This window comes from Anser brachyrhynchus (genome assembly GCF_964034855.1).
Source record: "Anser brachyrhynchus genome assembly, chromosome: 26".
Taxonomy (NCBI): domain Eukaryota; kingdom Metazoa; phylum Chordata; class Aves; order Anseriformes; family Anatidae; genus Anser; species Anser brachyrhynchus.
The window spans coordinates 3,878,685-3,901,112 of NC_137719.1; the positions used below are offsets into that span (position 1 = coordinate 3,878,685).

General features: G+C 49.6%; 1 protein-coding gene across 2 annotated transcripts in view; it reads right to left on the reverse strand.

The window, feature by feature from the left end:
* The window catches only part of DPYSL2 (dihydropyrimidinase like 2), a 54,026-nt gene that overhangs the window by 23,674 nt on the left and 7,924 nt on the right, over positions 1-22,428 (reverse strand). Inside the window, exons 1-3 of one of the 2 annotated variants that reach the window (XM_080568445.1) lie at positions 19,662-20,087; positions 16,745-16,833; positions 15,224-15,408 (exon numbers count right to left, since the gene is read on the reverse strand). In XM_080568445.1, coding sequence (XP_080424571.1) covers positions 15,224-15,408; positions 16,745-16,833; positions 19,662-19,700 — 313 coding nt within the window. In that variant the 5' untranslated portion in view covers positions 19,701-20,087. Of the gene's footprint in view, positions 1-15,223; positions 15,409-16,744; positions 16,834-19,661; positions 20,088-22,428 lie in introns of those variants that run through there. The other variant, XM_080568444.1, reaches the window with a different exon arrangement.

Sequence of the window (22,428 nt, forward strand, 5' to 3'; positions counted from 1 at the left end):
CAGCCCCGTCCAACCAGGACACGGCAGCTCTCTGCCAGGCAAACATTACTAACCGACCCCTTCATCACATCCATGCGGGAGGACTCAGCAAGAAGGCGGCCCGAATGTGCACCCCCAGCCTTCAAAAACGTGGGATTTCACTGGTCCAGAGAGAGCCGGGGCAGCAGCGCCGGGACAGAGCAAACCAGGGGTGCCCAGAGCCGGAGGGAAGCTGGGCTGCTGCAGGCGAGGCAGCAGAAGCAGCTGATGCTGAGCACCTCCACATTTCTCACGTCCTGTAAGCCCAAAATATCAGTCCAGAGGTAACCCAGACATGTGTAATGCCTCCTCTGTGTTACCACCGCTTGTCAGAGTGGAAGGGGTCAGCAACACCGCAAGAGCATGGCCTACATTCCTACCTGCTAGGGCTCAGGAAAGGGGTGGGCTTTTCATTTATTATATTTTAGTGAACACGTAATAGCCACAGCCCAAATAAGCAAGAGTGAGGCTGGATCCTGTAAAGGACAAGAGTCAAGCCTGATTCTTGGCCTGCTGTTAAAACAACCGAGCGTTGTAACTCCTCCTGCTCGGTGCTAGGGGTAAGAATCGCCCACACGCAGCTCAGAGGAAGTTCTCCTTCCAGCCCTCAGGCAGAGCTCAAGAGCTCGGAGTAAAACAAAAAGCTTTTTATGTCCCCATGCTTCAGAGCGCTACAAAGCAGCTGATGAGAGCTCCATCCGCTAGGTTCCCACAGCCCGAGGCTCCCAAGATGACCCTTGGGCATCATCTGCCACAGGACCGTGGACACGAGGTCTTCTGCGAGCCTCCGGAGCACGCAGCGGTCCCAGCCGTGCACATTACCCTAGAGGTTTCCCACGTGAAAAGCAGCCGTGCTATCCTGACCTCACTGATCCGCCTCCTCCCTAGGGAAGCCCACGGCTTACTGCCCCGCGTTGCGTTCCTTCCTCTCCCAAACCAAAACGCTCGGCTCCTGCAGCAGATGGAGCGGCCTCAGCCCTGCGGGACGCGCTCGAGACAAACCGGGGCAAGGCAGACTGTTGTCACCCCTCCGCTCTCCAGCCCACCACAGCCTTGATCTCGTCCTGCTTCCAAGCCCAGATGTTTTCTTCCTGTTGTTGATTATCGTCGTGCAAATGATGTCAGCTGCTGAGGTCTGAAAAGGAAGTTGCCAACTCATTTTAAGCTCAAAGCTTGCTCCAAAAAAAGAAACAAAAGGAAGAAAAAAGCAGAAAAGGAAAAGATCATTTAAGTATCACTTCATCAATGTTGAAACCTTCAAAGGAGGAATTAAATAGCTGTGGTCCTTGTAGCAGCTCCCTGAATCTCACTGAATTTCGGGCTTAATCCTAATGTTTCTCTTTATTTAAAATACGCTCTCAGCAAGCTAAAAGGCAAAGCTGAGGTTAGGATTACAGTGGTTTCTCAGCTATGAACAGCAAACATTCGTAGATTTATCTTTTAACCTTCTGAGATACAGGATCCAAAATGCAACAGCCTACAGCTTAGAAGGTAGCGAGCTAGTTTCCATCAGGAAAATAACTGCTTTATGGAAAAAAAAAAAAAAGGAGGATGCACTTTACAAACCTAACTTTTCCCTTGGTAAAAAGCTGATGAGATTCCCGAGTTACTGGATAGCCTGTGTGTCTTTTTGCCAGCCAAACCAAGAGCTCACCGCCCTGTGGACAGCAGTGGGATTTGAGCACCTGGGTGCCCACGTGCCAGGATTGTTCCAGCCACCAGCAGCAAGACTTCAGCGCCTCGCTGCTGTGCCTGCTTTTGCTCTCCCATCGTCACGTGCAGCTTCACGCTGCTCACAAGGCGCATCTGTACTCGCTTCCAAATATTTCAGCTCCCACCAACCCGTCATCCGTGGCTGTTTTACTGTCTCTCACGACCCTTCACTGCTCCTCGGGCAGATTAAAGAGCTCCAGATTAGAAGCAGACAAAGCCGAGGTGAGACACCGCCACTGACCACGGCCGGCTTATCTGCGTGGCTTTAACAGACCAGGGCTGGCGTTCAGCCACGCCAAAACGCTGCACATCCTACGAGCCCAAAAGGCTGGATACTGCAGGGGAGGGAGAACCACTGGTCGGGCACTCGGTGCTAAGCGCGAGGGGAAGGCAGAAACTTGGAGGAATTGATTTAAAGGGAACTTTCCCAGCGGAGGGGAAAACAGAGCAGTGCTGGTTTAATGTATGCTTGAAAACCTAAGTCGGGTAGAAGTGACAGCATCACTTTCATAAGGCGTGAGCATTTGCTACCGATACCACTGGTCAGTGCAGGTATTAAGGGCTGCCTTTAAAAATACCTTTGCTCTTAATTCAGCTGCTGCATCCTCTCGCTGACCCTGAAGCCGTATCAGGCCACCAGCTAGCAGCACAGCACACTTAAAATGGTGCCGATCTCAGCTTTGCGCAGTGGCTTTATAAAACGTTGCATCATTTCTTGGCTTCCTCCTCCAAACTCCGATGAGCTGTGGCTTTCTGGTCCTTAAGAGCTTCTCCATAGCAGGGGGATGCCTGCAGCTCCTGCCCGGTTTGAGAATGGAGGCAGCCATGCTGCACGGGCACCAGGGATCACACACAGACCTGCAGGATTTAACCAACAGCCTACGGGATGCTTTGAGACTGACGCCATAAAACATCCCCTACGAGATCTCTCTGGCACTTAGAAGCTCTCCAAAATGCAGTTTAAGAGCCCTGCCCTGATATTTTTGACCCCTCGCTGCGCTCAGGAGAAATTACTGCTTTTCCAGAGCTCGGTGGGACAACTGAAATCAGCTCGTAGCCTCGCGCTGCAAACAAACCTTTATTTTTTGGACGGCTGTCCTCATGGGTGGGGATTAATGGGTTTTATAGCTTCCTGGTATTGTGGCATGTTCAGTTTTTTTCCTTTTTCCATCCTGCCTCATTTGAGCAGGCCTTGGCTTGCTAGCAGCCTCTTCCTGGAGTTTCTATTAATAGTCCTTGCTTCCAGCTCTCCCCTGTAAAGAGGTTTTTTTTTCAACTGGTTTAATTGCGTGTCATCTAAAGCACACATTAAGTTTTTCCTCCATCTTCAGCTAATGAACACTACTACCAGGAAAGAGAAAAACTATGTGATACGGACAATATAAAAAGGAATTAGGGCCAACTGGCCCAAAAACCTGTGTACGTAATAAAGCCGTATATGCAGGGCTCCAGTCACTATTAAGAACTGCAGTTTTACACATTATTTCAGGCTCCTACTAGCATTAAACGTGCCTATTGTTTAAGAGGAGTTTATAAGGTGCAAATCCTTGACATTTAAGTTTCTCTGTTAGCAGGCAGATTTCCCCAACCCCGAACTTTAAATAGCAGCTTGATCACTATAAACACATCTGCCTTTTTAATACTACTTAATCTTCACAGCCACTGCATGCGATGAAATCTGGTGCATTTATTGAGTTGTACATTCTGTCACGAGCCGTTTTATTGAGAGGTTGTAATTAAATTCAGCCCTGGTGATTGCACGGCTCCGTGCTCAGAAGTCGGGAGCTGCTGCTAGTCTGTGGCTGCAGCGGCGTTCTGCTGGCACTGGTCTGGACTGGGAGAAATGCTACGAAAGTGAGTGGAACAAAACCCACACACGTGAACTGCAAGTCAGGCCCTTGCCTGACCCAAGGAAGCTTCGCAGAAGATTATCCCATAATCGGAGACCTCGCTTCAGCCAAAGACTTCGAACTCGCAGCTCGTAAGATGCCGCAATCCCTTCTGCTGTAGTGAAATAGCATTGGGGCCCTTTTAGAGGTCAAGAAACTGAGCTACAGAGAGCTGCCTTGTCCAGTAACAAGGCTATTCCAAAGTCAAACCTCTCCGCAACAGGACTGGGGCTTGAAGCATCAAAACACGGCTCCCAGCTCACCGGCTCCGCATCGATTTAGGCTAGAAAGAGACCTTGGCATTTCTTCTGAGCTCCGAAATTCCAAATCAAGCGACCTAAAAGAGGCACACATCTCCTGTGTTCTCATTTCATAGCCAATTCTCCCTCTAAACCACAGTCTGGGGCGTGTTTTTTGATCTGGGACGAGGAAGGATAGCTGCAAGACAGCTTTTAAGGTTACTGCTTCATGTATTGGACACAGACAAGCTGGTGTACGAGACCACAGGAAAGTAATGAGAATATAAACGAATAATTTTCTTAACATCCTGTGGATACAGCAATCAGATTTTAGCTTTGCATAGCTGGGAGTTTTATCCCCACATTTTTTCCCCCAAGAACAAAATAGATCATCCTGAAGGGCGAGAACTCTGCACTGAATGGCATTCACCACGCTAACGCAACTGCATGGAGACCGTTTGCTTGCACACGTCTGCCAAAGCACTAGAGGAAAAGGCAGGCTGAATGACATCACATGTTGTTTTCTGTCAGTTTAGATCCAGTTTATTAGACTCCATGCAGAGAAAATCAGAACCTGGAGCAGCCTCAGAAGAATGGGATGTATCTGCACTACACTGATTACATTTGCAGACTGCAATGCTCTGTTATTCCCTCACTGATGTCATGCAGATATTTCCCTCGTCTTTTCAGCTGTCTGATGAGATCCAAAATATGATTAATAATTTCATGGCTTTTGGACACAAATTTAAAGAATAGGAAGCTGCATGTCCAAACAATAATTAATAACCCACTTCAGCAGTTGGAATGACCACGTATTTAGATCAGATCAAAAAAAGGCTGCGTTTCTTTCCAGCGCAGGTTTCTTGTACATCCAGGCTAGGTTTGTATCTCGGGGGGTCACCATGGTAAAGGAGGAGAGGAGCCAAGTTCCAAAGGGATACTCAAGTGATTACAAGCCTTGCTCTTTCTTTTAGGCATACCGTACACTTCAAGCCCATGAAAAAGATGTGCAGGACTTCAAAGACTTCCACGAAAATTGGCCCGTGAAGCTTTAGGGGATGGGACTGAGCGAACTGCTGCCTGTAGCCATGGGTTTCGAGGCAAAACACAACTGCAGCAGCATCCAAGGGGCAAAAGTCTAATCAGAAAAAAGAGGACAAAAGATCAGGCGCCGTAAGCCAGTTCTGTCCCTCTCAGGTCAGTGGAGCTAGCCTGCCCGCCAGGCTTTTTCCACCAGCTGGGGAGCCAGAACAATTCTGGCTTTGCATCACTGTCGCTAAGATCAGACTTCGGCCTCTCAGCTGCGTTTTGCTGCCCGTGGTTGTCTCAGGGGGGCACTGGAGACGAAGAGGAACACAACTGCAGAACTAGAACTTTTGCAATGGAAATTTGTGATGGTTTTGAAAGAGTTTCGTGTGTTCAGGACCACAGAGATTTTTATTTTTCTCAAAAATAAATAAATAAAACAACACGCAAAGAGTTCTGATTCTGTACTTTCTCTTTTTTTAAACACCTTATGAGAGAAATCATGGGAAAAAAAAAAAAAAAAAGGTGTTCTGCTTGGTGAACCTGTCCTCTCCCCCTGTGCATTTGCCATATAAACATCTCCCCTTGCTGGACAAGGACCAGAGCCTTCCCCTGCCCCTGGCTCCAACAAAGTGACATCACGCTTTGAGGAAGAGGTTTTCATCAGTCTCCATCCCACCACTTCCACTTCTGGTAAGAATCTAGAAATCTGCTCTCAGTTAAACCGCTCACTTTGATGGCTGTCAAACCATTACAGACAAGAAAGGAAGGTCTGATCGAGGCCCCGGTGTCCCTGTGCAGAGGTACAACTGAGCACCTTCTCTAACAAACCTCTCGTAGGCCAGAGATCGAGCAGCACGGTCACACTGCACTCACCCATTTTTTCGAACACCCCCGGTCTGGCCATCTGCTTGTTTTCTGCTGACTCCGTAAGGTTACCAGTGCCTGTAAAACTGCTGCTGAGGCTGCTGCAGCAATAACCTGTAGGAGGCACTGGTTAGATCAGCCTTAAACAGAGGAATGTGGGACACAGCCCCAATAAATACATTTCCTTCCCTCGGGTCTGAAACAGCCACACCAAGCCTTTGCAGGCAACTCTTACACCCAACACCTCAACTTCATTTCCTGCCATGAAAGCCACACTGACTTAGAGCCTGAGCTGCCCCTGGATCCATGCTGCGGGGCAGCTCGGTGTGACTCATTTCCATACAGCTGCCACATTCCCCTTTCACGGGGTGTTTGCATTGCAAAGGGTCCAGCTGTTTCACCAAGCAGCAGGAGCAAATGCTGGTCCTGGTACCGCGACCAAACTCTGCTTCGCGTAAGAACATCACACACGTCTGGGGTTTTCTCCAGCTACGGCTGTGCTACAGTGGCTTCACAAAACTATTCTAGTTCGTGGAGGATAAAGAGTCTCTGTACATCAGTCTGAAAAGCAGTCTGTACCCCATCAGAAGCTGAACTCGTCTCTTTGGACACTGGTACCAACCCTGAAAAATCAGATCTGAAAGAAATAAAACTCTGTTGGGAAAAGACAAATCGGTTCCTGTGTGCTGAGCTGGGAAGAATCCCCAGCTGCCATGCACTTCTATGATTTTGAAGCTCTGTCGGGTTACACCACCTCTTGCTGTGCAGTGCTTTGGGAACCTTCCCCCTTCGCACAAAAGCGGCGCTGTGTAATAATGCGGGATCATTCTCAAGGAACTCCTTTACCAGCTCACGGTGCCTGTAGGCCGTGCCAGGGATTTCATTCATATGTAAAACACCACCGAGTCCCCCAGCTTCCAAAAATACACACGCTGCACATATGTAAGTGCTTCCAGGAACAAAGCAATCTGGTGAAAATCTGCCCCAGAAGTGGCCAGGAAGGGGAACTTCCAAAAGCACGGCCCTGTTTGATGGGCTTTGCAAATTCACCGTGAGATTTCCCCGTTCACATTTGCATGGTGAAGTCTGGTGGTTCTTCCTATTGCTTTGGGGATCCGGGAAGCCAAAAGGGCTCACCTCATCCCCTCCTCCTCCAAATTTTCTCCTTTTATTCACATCCTGCCAGCACCAAGAGCTGCGCATCGCGGGCTGCAGGGTCTGCACCTGCACCGATGCCAGGCAGGACAGGGACTCACTGCCAGGTGGCACCCAGCATTGCCACACTGGGTTCACGGTAAAAATAACCTCTTTGTACTTCTAACGTGTCTAGGTGAACTTGGATTAAAGCTTCTAACCCCTTGGTGACAAAACCACCTCCTGTTATGGACAGCTAGCACGGAGGAATTAAATGTTGTAGCCATTGTCACAGAGCGAGTGCCAACACTCACTGGGGTGTGTCAAGGGAAGGAAAAAAAAGTCTCACCAGAAGCCGTAACCCCGAAGTGCCCGGCCCGCATTCCTCACAGATGCACAGGGCTGCCATGGGAGTTAGGGTCGTGCAAGGAAGGCGGCACGGCCCCAAGCTGGTAATAACTGGCAATCTGAAAGCATGATTAAAGTATGCCAGACAGGAGGAGCTCATTTGTATTCCTTCCACGTTTCTCCTTCTCACCAGAAAGATTAAAAAGATCCAGTTTCTAAGAAACGGGTGGCATCGATGAACTGAAGGCAAGTGGCAGAGGGAAAGATGGAAAAAGACTCTGCTGGCCCAAGACACCCAGTTCCACTGCACTGAGAGCGCTCGGCTGAATCCGCCCCAAGTGAGACACAGCACCTTTAGTCAGAGCCCTCATTTCTTTCAGGCATCGCTCGCTTCCTTCTCTTGACAAGCAAAACTAATTCCCACCATGGAAAGTTAAAAGTTCCTGTCTGACAAGGATTTCTGCTGAGTCAAGCTCACAGAAAGGTAAAAGCCAAGGGACTGAACACTGGGAGGAAGGGAGAAATCCAGGCTGCGAAAACCCTGCCAAGAAAAGAGCTGGAGGCACCATTTCCTGCTGCTTCTTTCAAGACCTTGTCTCAACTTGAAGGTGATTAAGCCAGGTTATCTAGCAAGATTTAACACATGCCCTGGAAACCTATCTCAGACAGCAAATGAACTTACCTAAAAAGAAAAATGAGCTACCGGCATTACCAGACTGCCTTTCAGTCTGCAGCAGCCGGAGGACCCAACTCGTACACCTGCACCTCACAAAATATCGCCTCCCTTTTCCACTGAGGCGCTGGGTAAGGGACAGCGGCGGTGAAAGTTAAAGGACCCGCATCCCACAGAGGCGCCAGTCCTGGAAAGATGCCCGTGAAGTCGCTGCAGCTCCTCGTGAAGCCAACCGGCTGCGGTCCCAGCTGCTCCAAGCAAGCACCGGCCTCCTGCTCCTCACGTTCCTCCTGCCTTCACCTAGCCTGCAGGATCTGGGGGGGCAAAAACCCCTCTGCGTCCTGTGTGCAAGCAGCACTCGGTTTGACAGCATCCTGCTTACGGCTCCCAGACAGTTTGGCCAGACAGCAGCCGTCTGTTTAGGCCAGCTGAGGATCCGGCTCAAACTTGGCAGCGCGGATAACGCACCGTCAAGTGATTCCCGTCAGGTCTTCGCTCCTGCGTGTCATCCGTAAGGCACGGGACTCGGGGATGAGAGCACTGGACACGTGAAAGGAAGGGAAGCGTTTAAAAGCAGCTCTTCAAAGGAAATAACTTAAACCCTGCTCCATGCAGTGGGAAAGCAGCACGAGTGATTCTGACCAGGATATGGAATAAGAGGGATTAAGTGCTACTGCATAAACAGACACCATCGGTTACTTCTCCTGAGCGAGTGCCAAATCCCTCTTTTCGGATGCATGGAAAAATCGAGGTCAGTTCCATCTGCAGGAAGACGCCTGCGCTGGCAGTGGCGTTGCCATTTCAACGTTCGCTTGTTCGGGGCTAAACCAGAGCATCCAGGCGCCGGCACGTGCGGGACGGCCGGCAGCCACTCCTTCCTCTTGCTGCGACAGGGGTGGAACGGGTCCTGGTCACAATGGGGCAAAACAGAAGTGGTGCTAGGGCCCTGGGCTCCCATCCCGTTAAAAATCAGAGGCAGAAGACTAGGAGACCTGAGGGCCAGGGCACAGGGCAGCTCCGGGGAAGGCAGGGAAAATAGTGGAAATCTACTTACAGGCAAGCTGTGCTGAATGGCAGTGGTTCCCCAGGACCATTTCCCAGGCCCGAGACTGCTGATTTCACCGTTCAGCTCTAGGAAGGGAATACAGCCCAGGCAGCCCTTCGGCTGAAGACGTGACAGCCAGGGTTAACCTCGGGCACAGCTACACAGCTCCTAAGGTCCTCAGCTGCTCCTCACAGGAGCCTACTCCCTCAGTGGCAAAGACACAACAAACAACCATTGCAGCCCAAAAGAGAAAAAAAAAAGAAGAAAGAAATCCCCACAAGTATGTTGAGGGCTTCACAGCTGTTTCCTACCATGCTAGCTGGCAAGAGACATCAAGGGCTTGGCAGATTCCCTTCGTTCGCTTCCAACGAGACCCCTTTGGAAGCCCCATCACAACAAGAGATGCGATCCCACCCAGCAGCAAGGAAACGGCGTGGGGACGGTTTAAAGCTTGAGAAGCGCAGCTCGCGATGGGGGAGTCCCACCCCCGTTTCTGGTGGACTTTCTCATCCGTGATTTTACGCCTGCTCTGCATGAAAGCAACAAATGCGACGGCAGGAAGCTGGGAGTCGGCGAAGTAAACGAGATTTAGCGTGAATCAGTGCAGAGGCTGAACAGTGCACGGGTATAAAAGGCACCGAGGGGAGCTGGGGAGAGGAGAGAAAGGGCCAGAGGGACTTTGTGCTCCTGTGTGGTAATGTCATTATCTTAATAACAGTGTTCAAGGAGGCCTCTGCCCGTATAAATCACCAACGTACAAGCTAGAGGACGTTTTCATTAGATTTCTAGAGAATTGGATGCTTCTTTGCTGCAGAACCACTGCCAGCTGCTGGAAAGCGAGGCAAGCTGTACGCCGCAGCTCCGCGTGCCCAAAGCGCCGGTCCCCTGCCGCATGGTTCCTCTTTTATCTGTGTTACCGGGGTGCAAAAAGCAACAAAACTAAGGCTGCTCTCTACAGAACAACGCGGTGCTGTGCTCACACAGCCGCAGAGACTTGGTGAGACGCTGCAGCCCTGTGGTCGCTGCCCTTTGACTCAAAACACTCGGTTTATGCTTCCAGCTCGGCCACGAATTACTGCACGGCCGCTGCTGCGTCACCTCCCTCCGGGTCTCTGCTTCTGTCCTCCCTCTGCCCACCAGATTCCTGCTCCCTACCAGGATGGGACCGACCCTGGTAACAAAGGAGCAGCAGCCGGGGCGGGTAGGAGACGATCTGCTCTTCGCTGGTGGTGGAAATATCGCCCCGTGCCTAGCTGCCCCTGCCCCAGCACGCTGCCTGGCCCTTTCCTGAGCCCGCCCCCAAGCCCACCCTATTGCAGTTTTTATTGCAGTTTTAGGCTCTGATCTCGTTTGGGGTGGCTCCGTTCTCTCAAGTCACATTCAGTTCAAAAACTGAGAAGCAAGGAGCCGTGCTAGACTGGGAAGACGAGCTGCTAAAAGCCGACTGCTGAGGTGGTGATAACCCAGGAGCCCTCCGGTCAGCTGGCTTAGGCATGGGGTGGAGCTGAGCAGCCAACACCCCTGAAACCCCTGCCCCCTGCATGCGAGCCCTCTCTTTAAGAGCAGGGTGAAGCCCTAGGAAGCAGAGTGCCGTCCCGTCCACGTGAAGCTCCCCTTCGTGTTCGGAGCCTCCCAAGACACAAAGCTCCCATCCCCAGTGTACATTCTCCGTGTTATTAGGGTAACTGCTAGGCGAGTTCAAAAGGCAGCTGGCTTCCAAGTCACCGAGCCAAAAAGAGCTATAATTTCTTCGCACTGTAATTTCTCTCTGTGATTATAACAGTGGTCGACTGAGTCAACACAGGCGATGTCAGCAAGCAGTTTCACTCAAGGACGGCGGATACCCGGGAAGAAGCACAGTCGGTGAGAGGGGGGGGCTGAAATGTGGGTGGGAGCTGGCCTGGACAGACGCCATTCTCGCTGGGACGTTAACCAGGCTGGAGGATCAGCGCGCCAATAAATACACACAGCTTAGCTTCGTCCTCTGTGAAGGGCTAGAAGCAGAGAGGGGAAATCCTGCCTCTGCTGAAGTCAGGGGGAGTTTTACCATTGATGCTGAAGGGGATTTCACCCATCACAACTAATAAGCAACTAAACGATCACAGGACTTACTGAGACCACCCTGCTCTTATCTGCGGTATCTTTCATTCTCTAATAGCTCCAGGAAATGTTTGAAGTCCTAGGGCATCACCTAGCTCAAGCTGGGACAAAGGGGGCTCAAAAATGCCTCCTTTTGCCCAATAAAACCGTGGCTCCAGAGGCTCCATGGATGAAAAAGTCTCTTTAAAAGGACAACTTCAGGCTCAAAACTCCGGAAGGACTGTTCTCTTTCCACAGAGCAGAGGGGATCTTGGGGAAGCTCCCCTGAATGAGCCACAGCCCATCTAACGCATCCCCCTCTTCCAAAGCCTTCTGCAGACCATCCTGGAATCCTCCCCTCAACGCAACGCCCAAACGCCGCATTCCGACATTTCAAAAGGGCAAGAATCCAAACAAGTATTCTCCTAGGACACACACGGTGCTGTTCACCCTCTGCTGACATGCCCACAGTAACGGCGTTTGAAGGCAGGGACAGGGAAAGGATCGCACAAATTACCATTTCAGAAGAGCAATCGCATGGCAGCACCACGTTTCACCTTGCAGCTCTGCACAGCACACCCAGCTTTATTTTTCATACGTTAGCCAACTCGGCTGGAGCCTTGCTACATGCCTCTGGCACCGAAGAGGGCAGAGACAGAAGGATCATAGCTGGAATTCCTGCTCAGATGGCCTCCACGGAACAAGAAGCTAGAAAAAGAAATCAGCCCTAACTTCTGAGAGAAGCAACCCAAAGGAGGGCTCAAAGAAAAGGGGCTGAGAGCCCTATGGAACTGCTGTGATGCAGGGCAGAAAAGGGCTCACTCGGGGCACACCACTGCTAACCGCTGACCCTCGTTCCAGATCTGCTTCCCACCAGGCTAAATCTCCTTTGGTCCCGCACAGAAAATAAGGCTGCTCCGTTTGATGCTCAGTGAGAATCCAGTTCTCCTACCTCGGATGTTGGAGCAATGAATTTGCATTAAAGGGGAACGGAAGTAAAAGGGAACACGGCTTGGAAACAATAGGTTACATCCTTGAGCTCCTGTGCGCTTCCCTTGGATGTGTTCGACCTGTGAATTAAAGGGACAACACTGAATTTGGTCTGAGCTGCAAAGAGTTCAGTGAAACCAAAGCAGACACACAGGGCGAATTCCTGGCACTGCTGAGGTCGGTGACAAAACTCTCCCTTACTTTGCTGAAGCCAGGATTTCACCCACAGCTTTTATGAAACCAACAACCAGCAGAAACCTACCCAAGATTCTTGTTTTAATTTCACTGGAAAAATGTACATAAAACAAGTATTTCCCTACGATGGAGGCCGTAAACAGCCTTAAAGTGCCCTCCTGCGTGAAAATGTGAAACAAATTAAACCATGAGGCCAATTAACCTGTTCTCCTGCCCAAAACGCAGCCTATGCATAAAAGAGAAAAATGTATGGAGCAAAGGTGTTTGTAAATTGATAATACGAACTTTGCTTGAAACACAAATGAAGACTGGCGGGTGTTTTTCCCACCAAGCCCACATCCATGGGCTAGCTTTTCCAAAACAGCCCGAAGAACGGAGGCACGCAGCTACGCACACTTCCTTGAGGAGCGGTCTCTGTGGAGAAGTCCCAGGCACAGCATTTAAAATGCACACCAAACTCAAGTTTTCAGGCTGCAATTTGCTTGCGATGTGATGAATTTACTTCACTAAATGTTGTCCCATTTATCAGAACAGATGAAACGCTGGAATCGACCACGACTCCCACCTGCTTCGGGAGCAACCAAAGGCCACCCACCGAGAACACGTTCGCGCAGGCACTTCTGCACGCTTCCCTGTGGAAAGCCATTTTTGCAAACGGTGTAATTTCACTAAGGAGAGAACAGCTGAGCTGACACAGAGCGGTCTCCAAAGCTTTGAAGTCTAGCTGGATTATTTAACCCACTTTCCTACGTTCGGTTCCAGTCGCTGGTACCCGACCACCAGGAACGGCTCCAGCGTCCTTAACAGTCTGATCCCCGGCCTCACTGCTACGCATCAGGAAGCCATCTGATGTTCAGAAGTGACTGTGCAGTTTGGGGTCCTAATCCGAGACAGGAGGGCAGAATGGCAGAGTGGAAAGGGTGGGGGACCACGGGAGCACCATTTTCCAGTTTAGCCACAGGCCCTCTGAGCAGGGGCAAACCACGTAACCTACGTTGTGCCATTTCTCACCGCTATAAAACAAGGAGGAGTTATAAGATGGAGGACTCCTCTGATTTCCTAACTCAGAGATGTCTTCTGAACACCATTAGTGAGATAATTCAGATGCTGCAGTCATAATGACAATACACACAGAGGTTTAAACACTTCTGAGTATGAGGCTTTGCATGAGTTTGCCCCAGATCTGGGCAACCAAAGTGAAGGGCTGCTTTAGAAAACTTGGCCTAAGCCATTTCTGCTTAAAATGCTTTTAAAAGTCCCCTTCAGGGAAATAATGCTGTTAAAAGCCTACATGCAGATGACAGAGAACATGATTTTGATCTAATTCAACTTAACAGAGAAGCACAAAACGGTGATGCAAGTGGACAACATGAACCAGGTGTACTGGTAATACACCAACAACCAGTGAAACAAAGTCAATGAAATGAAGCTGAAAAGAAAACGTTTCAGTGTTATTAACTTATATTGACAGCAAAGATTTAGAGGAAAACTGGATATTAGTGTGCACACTGAGAATATCCACAGCTACGTTTCCGGTTTACATTCTGTGTGGGTGAGGTTATCTTCACACTCAAACTTCATACTCCAAACTGACAGCACTACAAAAAATAATTTCCCAAGTTATTTCAGGACTGAGTTCATAGGCCAGACACCTCTTTGCAAGGTCCAGGCCCAGAAAAAGAACTGTTTCTGAACTAGGGTGGCTGTGCTTGGACCCCTGGCTCCCCCTCCCAAGCCCCATGTTAATCTGAGTCCTCCCACAAGGCCAGAGATCAAAGAGAGCTCACGACATTCTCTAAGAGATGAGGATGTTCTAGCTCATAACCTGCTAGGTTTGAACCAAGGAGAGTTCAGCTGATCCCCGGCTGAGATCTCTTTACAAACCTGGCCTGGCCAATAGACACCAGTACTTATCCTGAACCATGTTCTTTCATTCCTCTGTACCTCAGCCCCCCTCCGGTGACATGCAGCACCTCACATCACACGAAGGAATGCCAGATGTTCAGATACTGCGCCACATTACACCTTTATCCTTGGCTGCCACATGCAGCAACAGACTGCAGGGCGCCATGGTGCAGTTTAGATGTGATCAGCAGCACCGGAACAGAGATTTTTTTGTTCCTCATTATTATTTTATTTTTTAACCTCCAACTCAAAGCAGGATAATAGCAATTCACATACGGAGTTTTGAGGTCTTGGCTCTGACAAGTCAAGCACCTGTAGCCAATGTGAGTGGTGCCAGCTAGCTGGGAAGTCATTTATGAGACATTTTAGAGGCAGAGGGGAACACCAGGGGTGTCTGATCCTGCTATCAGCAGGAAAGTCAGTTTGTCTGCGTTTTTATTTTGAGACATTTTCACTTCCCAATTCTTTCTTCCTCCAAAAGAGGATATAAGCAAGAAAAGGAACAACACTCAATTTATTATTAAAAACTCCTGGTGCCAAAGCTGCATACATACAGTTGGGCAAGTGTGAATCCTTAAATAAGTGGCCCAGTTATCAAAGAGGTATAGTACAGGCCGCTGGCATCCGGCTGCTGTGCAAGAACTCAGACAGCCCTGAGTGAAGCAGTTGTCCCTCCTCTCTCTCTACGTGCAGCAACTTACAGATGAAAGAACACAAGCCTCCTGGAGTCTCGGGCATCACGGAGAAAGGGAACTGAGGCACAGGGGCGTGGAGAATCTGCTGCTCATACTGGAGCCAGAGGTCAAAGTCACACTGGGTTCAGTAGGAGCAGACCTACAGAGAAAGTGGCGAAGTCACACAAGGACCAAAGTAAACCCTGCCAACAGGGAGGACAAGAGTGAAATGACTGACAGCTGCAAGGCACGGAAACCCCGGGGTTTCCATCCCTTTTCCCACCCCTACACAAGCTTTTCTCAGCAACCTGACCAGACATCAGAAATCCCCACTGCTGGAACCTGATGCCACTTGTACAGTCCACGGTTTCTCTCTTGCTACTAGAGAAAAAGAAAGCTTTCTTGGAAGAGAGCAGCAGCCAGCTTACTGATCATGGTGGTGCCCCCAGCCAGCGCAGCTTTGGTCCCTTGGAAGAAGTCATCAGCAGATGTCATCCCCTGTTCCGGCATCTGGAAGCGGGTGTGAACGTCAATCCCTCCGGGAATCACCATCCTGCCATGGGCTTCGATAGTTTTCACCCCTCCTGGCACAATCAGATTCTCTCCTATTTGCCTGGGTAAACAGGTTCCAAACAGCACGTCAGACACAAACAAGAGATGAGGCACGCCATCTGTAAACACACACCCTTGTGCTGCTTAACCTTGGGTGTTTTCTTTACCCATATAAAGCGATGTACAGGATCAGCATACATAGCTGATAACATGTCATTCTTCCCCTGGAAGCAGCTGCATAACTGAGAGCAAAGTGTGCAAATACTTCAGGACCTAAGGGGAATGTTGGCCTTAAGAGGAAGGCCAGGAAGGAGCCACGCTGGCAGACGGAGAGGAGAAGGGACCGGGCAGAACACATCGCTGCACCAAACACAACAAAAGCAGCTTTGCTGGGACTGGACTGGGGTTGCCAAGTGGCAGCTGAGCACTTGATGCTAGCTATCTAGCAGCAAAGCAGACATTAACGTTGTTTTGAGAACACACAAAGAATTTTTGCCTCTATATTGTCTACTTTCCTTCCATGTATAAATACTCTGTGGTCTCTGCACAAATACGAACCCATGCGGACACCAGTTACCAGATTCCTGGTGAGACCCCCAAAGCCCTCTCCAGTCCAGCTCTTCGCACAGATTTGTTTTTAAAACTGCAATAGTGGATGACACATTGTAATTAATTAGCTGTCTTTGGCTGGCTCCTCTAACTTTTAACCTTGATTAACAAAGCACATGTGCTCACTGTCTTAGCCAGAACAGGAAAATTTCTTGTTTGTAACCTCTGGCTCGTCCATTTTTTCCTAAGAGTAATTTTCCAAAGAAATCTGTAATATATTTAATGTGCCAGAAATGCATGTTTCAGGACTGAAAACACAGAAGCGTACTGGAAAGAGGTCTGAAGCTTCTCCTTTAAAACAACAGGATCCTTATTAACTTTAAGGGATTGGGGATTGATCCTTGTATCATGGAATTGCAGAAAACGGCGCTGCAAGAGACCTCCAGAGGTCACCTGAGTCCAGTCTCCCGCCCCAAAACAGCATTAAATGTGTTAGGGTGCTGAACTCTGGATTCAAAATATCTTAAGTCATAACTTGGTAAAATGTTACAACACCCAGATAACTTCAAACTTGTGTCATCCCAGCACGGGGCTATTCACACAGCTAAAATTAAGCACATTTAAGCACCTCCTTCCACTTGGGCTTTAACAGCAATGGGGTCTGGGGCTATTTGTTTTTTCAATTCAACACCTTGTTTTTCAAGTTCCTCCATCAAACGCCAGCATGTGTGTGAAATACACGCTCTCCTTTGCAGCCCAATATAGCACACAGAGTAAACTATTCCTTGCTAATGTGCAGTACGTTTCTCTATGTTTCCGATAACAACGTGGTATCACACTTCACTTACTTGATCAACCCATCTTCCATGTAAATGTCGGCATAGAAAGACTGGTCGTCATTAACTATTTTACCACCTTTGATCAGAAGACGATCGCTCTGCAACAAAGAAGCATACAACGACACATAATTATTCTGTGAGAAAGCTGACAGTCTGCAGTGTCACTTCAGAGATAAAAGTAGAGATGGAAACAAGCTCTGCATTATTCAGAAGCGCACGTCAAAACACCAGTCAACTGCTGCACTTTCAACTGGAAAGATAAAATATTTTATTTCGTCTGCAAGTCCTTTCATCATGCTGATGATCCAAAAAAAATCAGAACGGAAAAGGCGGCGGGTTCCAGCAGCCTCGCCTGCTTGGCAGCTTCGCTCATACCTGCAGCCCGCTAAGACAGCGCACGCCATCACCTGCAGCAAAAGCATTAAAGGATATTCGAGGGATGCATAATAGCCACGCGCCTGTTTTCTCTGCCTTGGTCGTACGCATAATTTCTCGTATGCACCCACACACTGGAGTCATGACTTGGACAGCTATGAGTCAACTGCTGTCAGGGAAATGGACCAAAAGTCTGTTGCCAGGGGTTACACAACACAAACAAACTCGTTTTGTCCAACTTTGCGATGTTTCAATTCAGCGGACGCTTTTACTGCCCCTCCGGATCACTACTGCATAACCAGATGAAAAATAAGCGCGTATTAGCAAATTAACTTCAAGGGAAGGATTTTAAAACCCGTGTTACGAAAATGCCCTCCAATTAGGAGGCAGTTTGGCAGGAACAGAAAGGTAATTATAACAAGGCAGCTATCAGACAACGCACTTTGTATCGCAGCCCAGGTCGCATCGCGCCTTTGCAGCTATTTTAGGTCAAAACCAAATTTCTCTTTCTTGCAGTAGCCATAAACAAGCGCAAAACACCCTCTGCAGAGCTCTGGTCAGGGATGAAAGATAAAAGCGACTGCTGCGTTCTTCTGGTTCCTTCACTCCCTACATCACATACACATATATTTAAACCTATGCACGCAGAGGCAGCGTTCCATTTAATCCACACCTCGGCCCTTATTTCCGCACTGGTCCTCCGATTGTCTCTCCCCCTCCCAAAGCGTCTTTGCAACAAGACAAAGCTACACCAGCACAGCCCAGACGAAGGCTGATAAAACCAAAAGCTGACTTCAAAAAAGGGGAAAAAGCAGGACTTGAACTTTCTGGTGCCTTGAATCTACAGCAAATGACAGTGACAGTGGTGTTCAGAGCCCTTATTTTCAACAGGGACTCCACTGGTCAAACAGAATAAAAGAATCAAGCATTTTCCCAAAGAGCTTATAAGAAAACCAAAGAGCTGGAGCAGCAGATGTTCAGCTCATATGGCTCTGAACACCAAGAGGGCTACACGAATTGCATCAGTTATCAATTTATACCTTTATATCCATCTTTTATATAACCGCTGAAGATCTACGAGGTATTAAATGCCTCTCCTTCCACCCCTCCCTGTTTTTTTTTTTTCCTTTCTCCTTCCTCCTACTGCTGCAATGGAGAGCTTCCACGAATAACGCCACCAATTTCAAAAACAAAGAAAAAACGCAAGATTTAAATTTAGGATCTGCCGTGAATGCCAATAAGCCTGAATGAATTAACTCAGGGCGTGAAAAACCCGCTCGTCTTTCAGTGCCAGACTCTACAGCAAAACTGCCCTACATGTTTACCGTTTCCAGAAACACTGCAGTATTTATGCCCACCTCTAGTGCAGGCTCCTTGTGCTATTAAAAAGGGTGGCTGCTATTGAAACTGGTTACTGCTTGGCCATTGATGCCACCGACAGCAAGTCCTAACGCACTGAGCATCCATTAGGAAAGAGAAAAAATATATATATACACATATATACATCATGACGAGCAAAAATGCCCCCTGGACCGCTTTAAGGATGCTCTGAATGCTTCGGCTAGTAAACAGGTCTCCTGCTGCAGCTGCACGAAGGCTCTGAAAGGAGTGCGAATCCTGCTGCTCGTTTCAACCACCTCTGAGACAAAAGCAGAGGCAGTTCGGCACGGTGCAGGGGCCTGCTGCTAAATTTGTATCCGTCGATGCAGTCAATTTGGACGCATCGATGTAGGCACAACAAGATGGCTAAACGAAGATTAGCCGCCGCCTTCAAGCATCAGCCTCGGCGGACGAATTTCAGGTTTATACAGCAGCAGATAAAGCCAGAATCCGATTCTTTTTCCTGTCCCTTATCCTTACGACTGCAGCGGGTGCACGTAACATAAATCAGAGCATTCGGTCACGAGCAAAATGCGTCAGACTGCTGGCCCCCAGCAGAGGTTCAGCAGCAACCTCCAGTGCCATTTAAGCATGGGCATCTTTTTAGCCTCTGCCATTAGACTCTTGGAGGAAAACTGGCTTTTCCCCTAAAAAAGGGAGGATGCTGCGGTCATCACCGCGCTTCCCACAGGCTGCTTAAGGCAGACCCGAGCCTCCCTACACGGGTGTCACGCTGGCGAGCTCCATCTGGGAGCTGGCTGCTGTGCCAGAGGCAGGAGGACTCGCCTGGGTGTGTCCGTGGGGTGCCAGCGATGAAAACTCTGTCAAAAAAAAAAAAAAAAAACAACACGAAAGGCTGGAGCAGCCCGTTAGAAAGGAATATTATCGAGCCTTACGTAAGGCGAAGTTAGCGCCCTGGGATCCGCGCTCCCTGCCCTAAATCTGCGGCCAGGCAAAGGAAATCGGGGGGGGGGGGCTTTTAAATAAGGCTCCTTCCCTCATCCCCATGGATGGGGGCTGTGGGGTGAGCCTCCAAAAAGCTTCTGGGGGTGGAAAAAGAGACCCCGGCCCTTGGGGGGACCCCCCCTGGGCTCGCCCTGAGGGGCTCCAGCCCCGGCTGAGGGGGGGTCCCGGGTCGTGCCCCCCGCTCCCCCCCGGGGCCCCCGCTCACCGTGATCCGCGGGATGTTCTTCTTCCCCTGGTACGACATCTCGGCCTCTCGATTTTTATTTTATTTATATATATATATATTTTTTCTTTTGGCGCTGTTGGTGGAGCTGGGGGGGGGAGGCTGCTGCGGCGCTATTGTCTGCCGCGCTGCGAACGCTTCCCCGACCTCCCCTCCTCAGGAAGAAAGAAAAATGCAATAAAAAAATCAAAATTAAAAAAGATAAGAATAAACGGTCCCCAAAATCAAGAGAATCGTAAGAAAAAGGGAGCAGGCGGCAGCACGGGGAGCAGCGGCCGCCCCTGGGCTCGCCTCAGCCCTTTCTTCCCTCAGCCCCAGCCCCGGCCGCGCAGGGAGGGGGCGAGCGCCGGCGGCAGCCGCTACTGCGCATGCGCCGCCTCCTCCTCTCTCTCCCCCCCCCTCCCCTCTCCGTCGGGGCCGCGCAGCTCGGGGCGCGATTGGCTGCGAGCCCGGCGGGGATGCAAATGAGGGGGGAGTTAAGGGAGGGGAGGGGCCGAGCGCTGAGGGGATGGGAGGGGGGAGCCGACCCCCCCCGCCCCCCCCCCCGAGGGGCTGCGGAGCCCCTCAGGGGGCTGGGGGGGTACCGCGATCGTGTGAGGGGCTTGAGGGGCCCGGGGGTGCCCCGGTGGGGCCGAGCACCTGCGGCTCGGTGCCGGGCGAGGGGCTGAGAAGAGCCCCGGCGGCAACGAGGGCGCTGCCCTCCATCTTCTTTGTGCTGCCCCGCCCTGCTGGGCGCTGGCTGGAAGGGAAAAAAAATAAAAATAAAACCCAAATTTTTCGCTTCGCGGCGGCCCCGCCTAGGCTAGAAGGCGCAGCGCCCAGCCCAGGTCCCCTCCTGCGGGCGCAGAGCCGAATTTTGAGGGCTCGGGGGATGGAGGGGCCTGGGCTGTGCCCGAGGGTGTGCAGGTGCCCTCATGGCACCGCTGGGTGCAGCGCCTCAGGCACACGGGGGCTGTGACAGGGCCGGGTCCCTGGCCTCCGCTAAAAGGAGAAAAAAAAATGGCTTAAGGGGGATAAAGGCTCCCTCGCTATTTAGTGCGCTTGACCCGCTGCACCATGAAGAAACGGGGTACCAGAAGGGGTGCCCAGCAGCACACGTCTGTGCGCACCGGCTCCTCATACATCAGTTGCCCCAGGGAACGGTACAGAGCACCCTTTGGAGAGCCCAGAATTTAGCCCAAATCCACTTCTCTTTGAATGTTACGCCTGACCACGTAATAACCACACTTACCTTCTTCCCTCAGTCACTGAGGGTGCCACATCACACAAAGCAAACCGCGAGCTGCTGTCACACAACGCTGTGATCTTTACGTACCCAAGCAGCTCAGTGAAACACACTGTGCACACACCATAGAAATTGAAACCTTCAGAAATACCACTGCAGTAAATCATTATAAAGGCAACATCTGCTCAGACAGATGACTAGCAGGACCTTTCATGTACAGTAGTTCACAAAAGGCTATAAGGGAAAGAGTAAAAGAGCTTTTCCTGGGTATAGGTGGGGCATCAGGCAACATTTAAATAGCTAATATGCCAATCAGTTAATATCCAATTGGTAGCAAGTGATAAAGTGTCTCATTATGACAGTAGCAAAATGATTAATTTGTTAGCCTGCTGGGCTTTATTTTGATTAGAACTGGCAATACCAAATGGGTTATCTCCTGCATCTTTCTGATCTGCACCAGAAGTTTTGAAACCTCAGCATATTTCTGCTCAGAACATGGACAAAAGCACCTACATCAGATTTCTGAGTTTAGGCAGTGAAGCTGTACCTTTTCTCTCTTTAATGCTGGTTTTCCTCCTCAACTTTGTATCTGAATGGCTTCTTGCCTGTGCTTGCCACGTAAGAGAGCACCTTCAGCTATCAAAGAGGAAGCAAACGCTACCTAAGGGTTTGAGAGAGGGCATCAAGGCCCTTGGGCAGCTGATCTGAGATGTGCTAAGCCCAGCCACCATCTCAAGACCTTGTCCTGAGAGTAGAAATGGGATTACAGACAAACACACACAAACATGGGCACAGGAAATCTCTGATCTGCAGCGCCCACCTCCCTGACCCCGGCCAGGTTGTTTCTCCACATTATGCTCTAAGTTGGGAAATCACAGTGCTGGTAGAAGAAATAAAGCACCTCTAAAGGAATGATGGCATCAGCACACTAATATTTCTGAAACTATTCTCACCTGCTCAAAGATACATATTTAAAATACTTTTTTGAAAAGGTAATCCTTACTGCACGTGGGCAGGACATGGAGTTCTAATTCAGGACAGGAGTTCTTGAACTTTGAATATATTCGTTCCATAACTTGAGTCCAATACTGACTAGGTTCAGAAAGAAATAATGAATCTTCAGATGACACTTAGCTTTTCCTTCTCATCACCATGTTGCAACAACCTAAGTAGTGCAGAACAAATTAAAAAAAGAGAGAGATTAAAGGGCTGAAAAACATGGTTGTTCAATATTAATTGCAATATTAAGTACACAGCACCAAGTTTTAAAACTTCCCTGTGATTTAGTGCGATTCTAAAGGACCAGAACTGCATTTCCAGGCACATTTTTTTGGCTCTTTTATAGCAACTGGCAACATAGCCCAATTTTCTCTCTTGTCATAGCTAGAAGGTTGTCAAAAATAAACAAGTAAATAAAATTACTACTAATGCAGTTATAAACTGCCTTATTTAGCCTTGCTAAACAAAATCAGGGAATGGATATCATCTGCTGCATAAACATATGTGCGGTAGATATCCACTAGT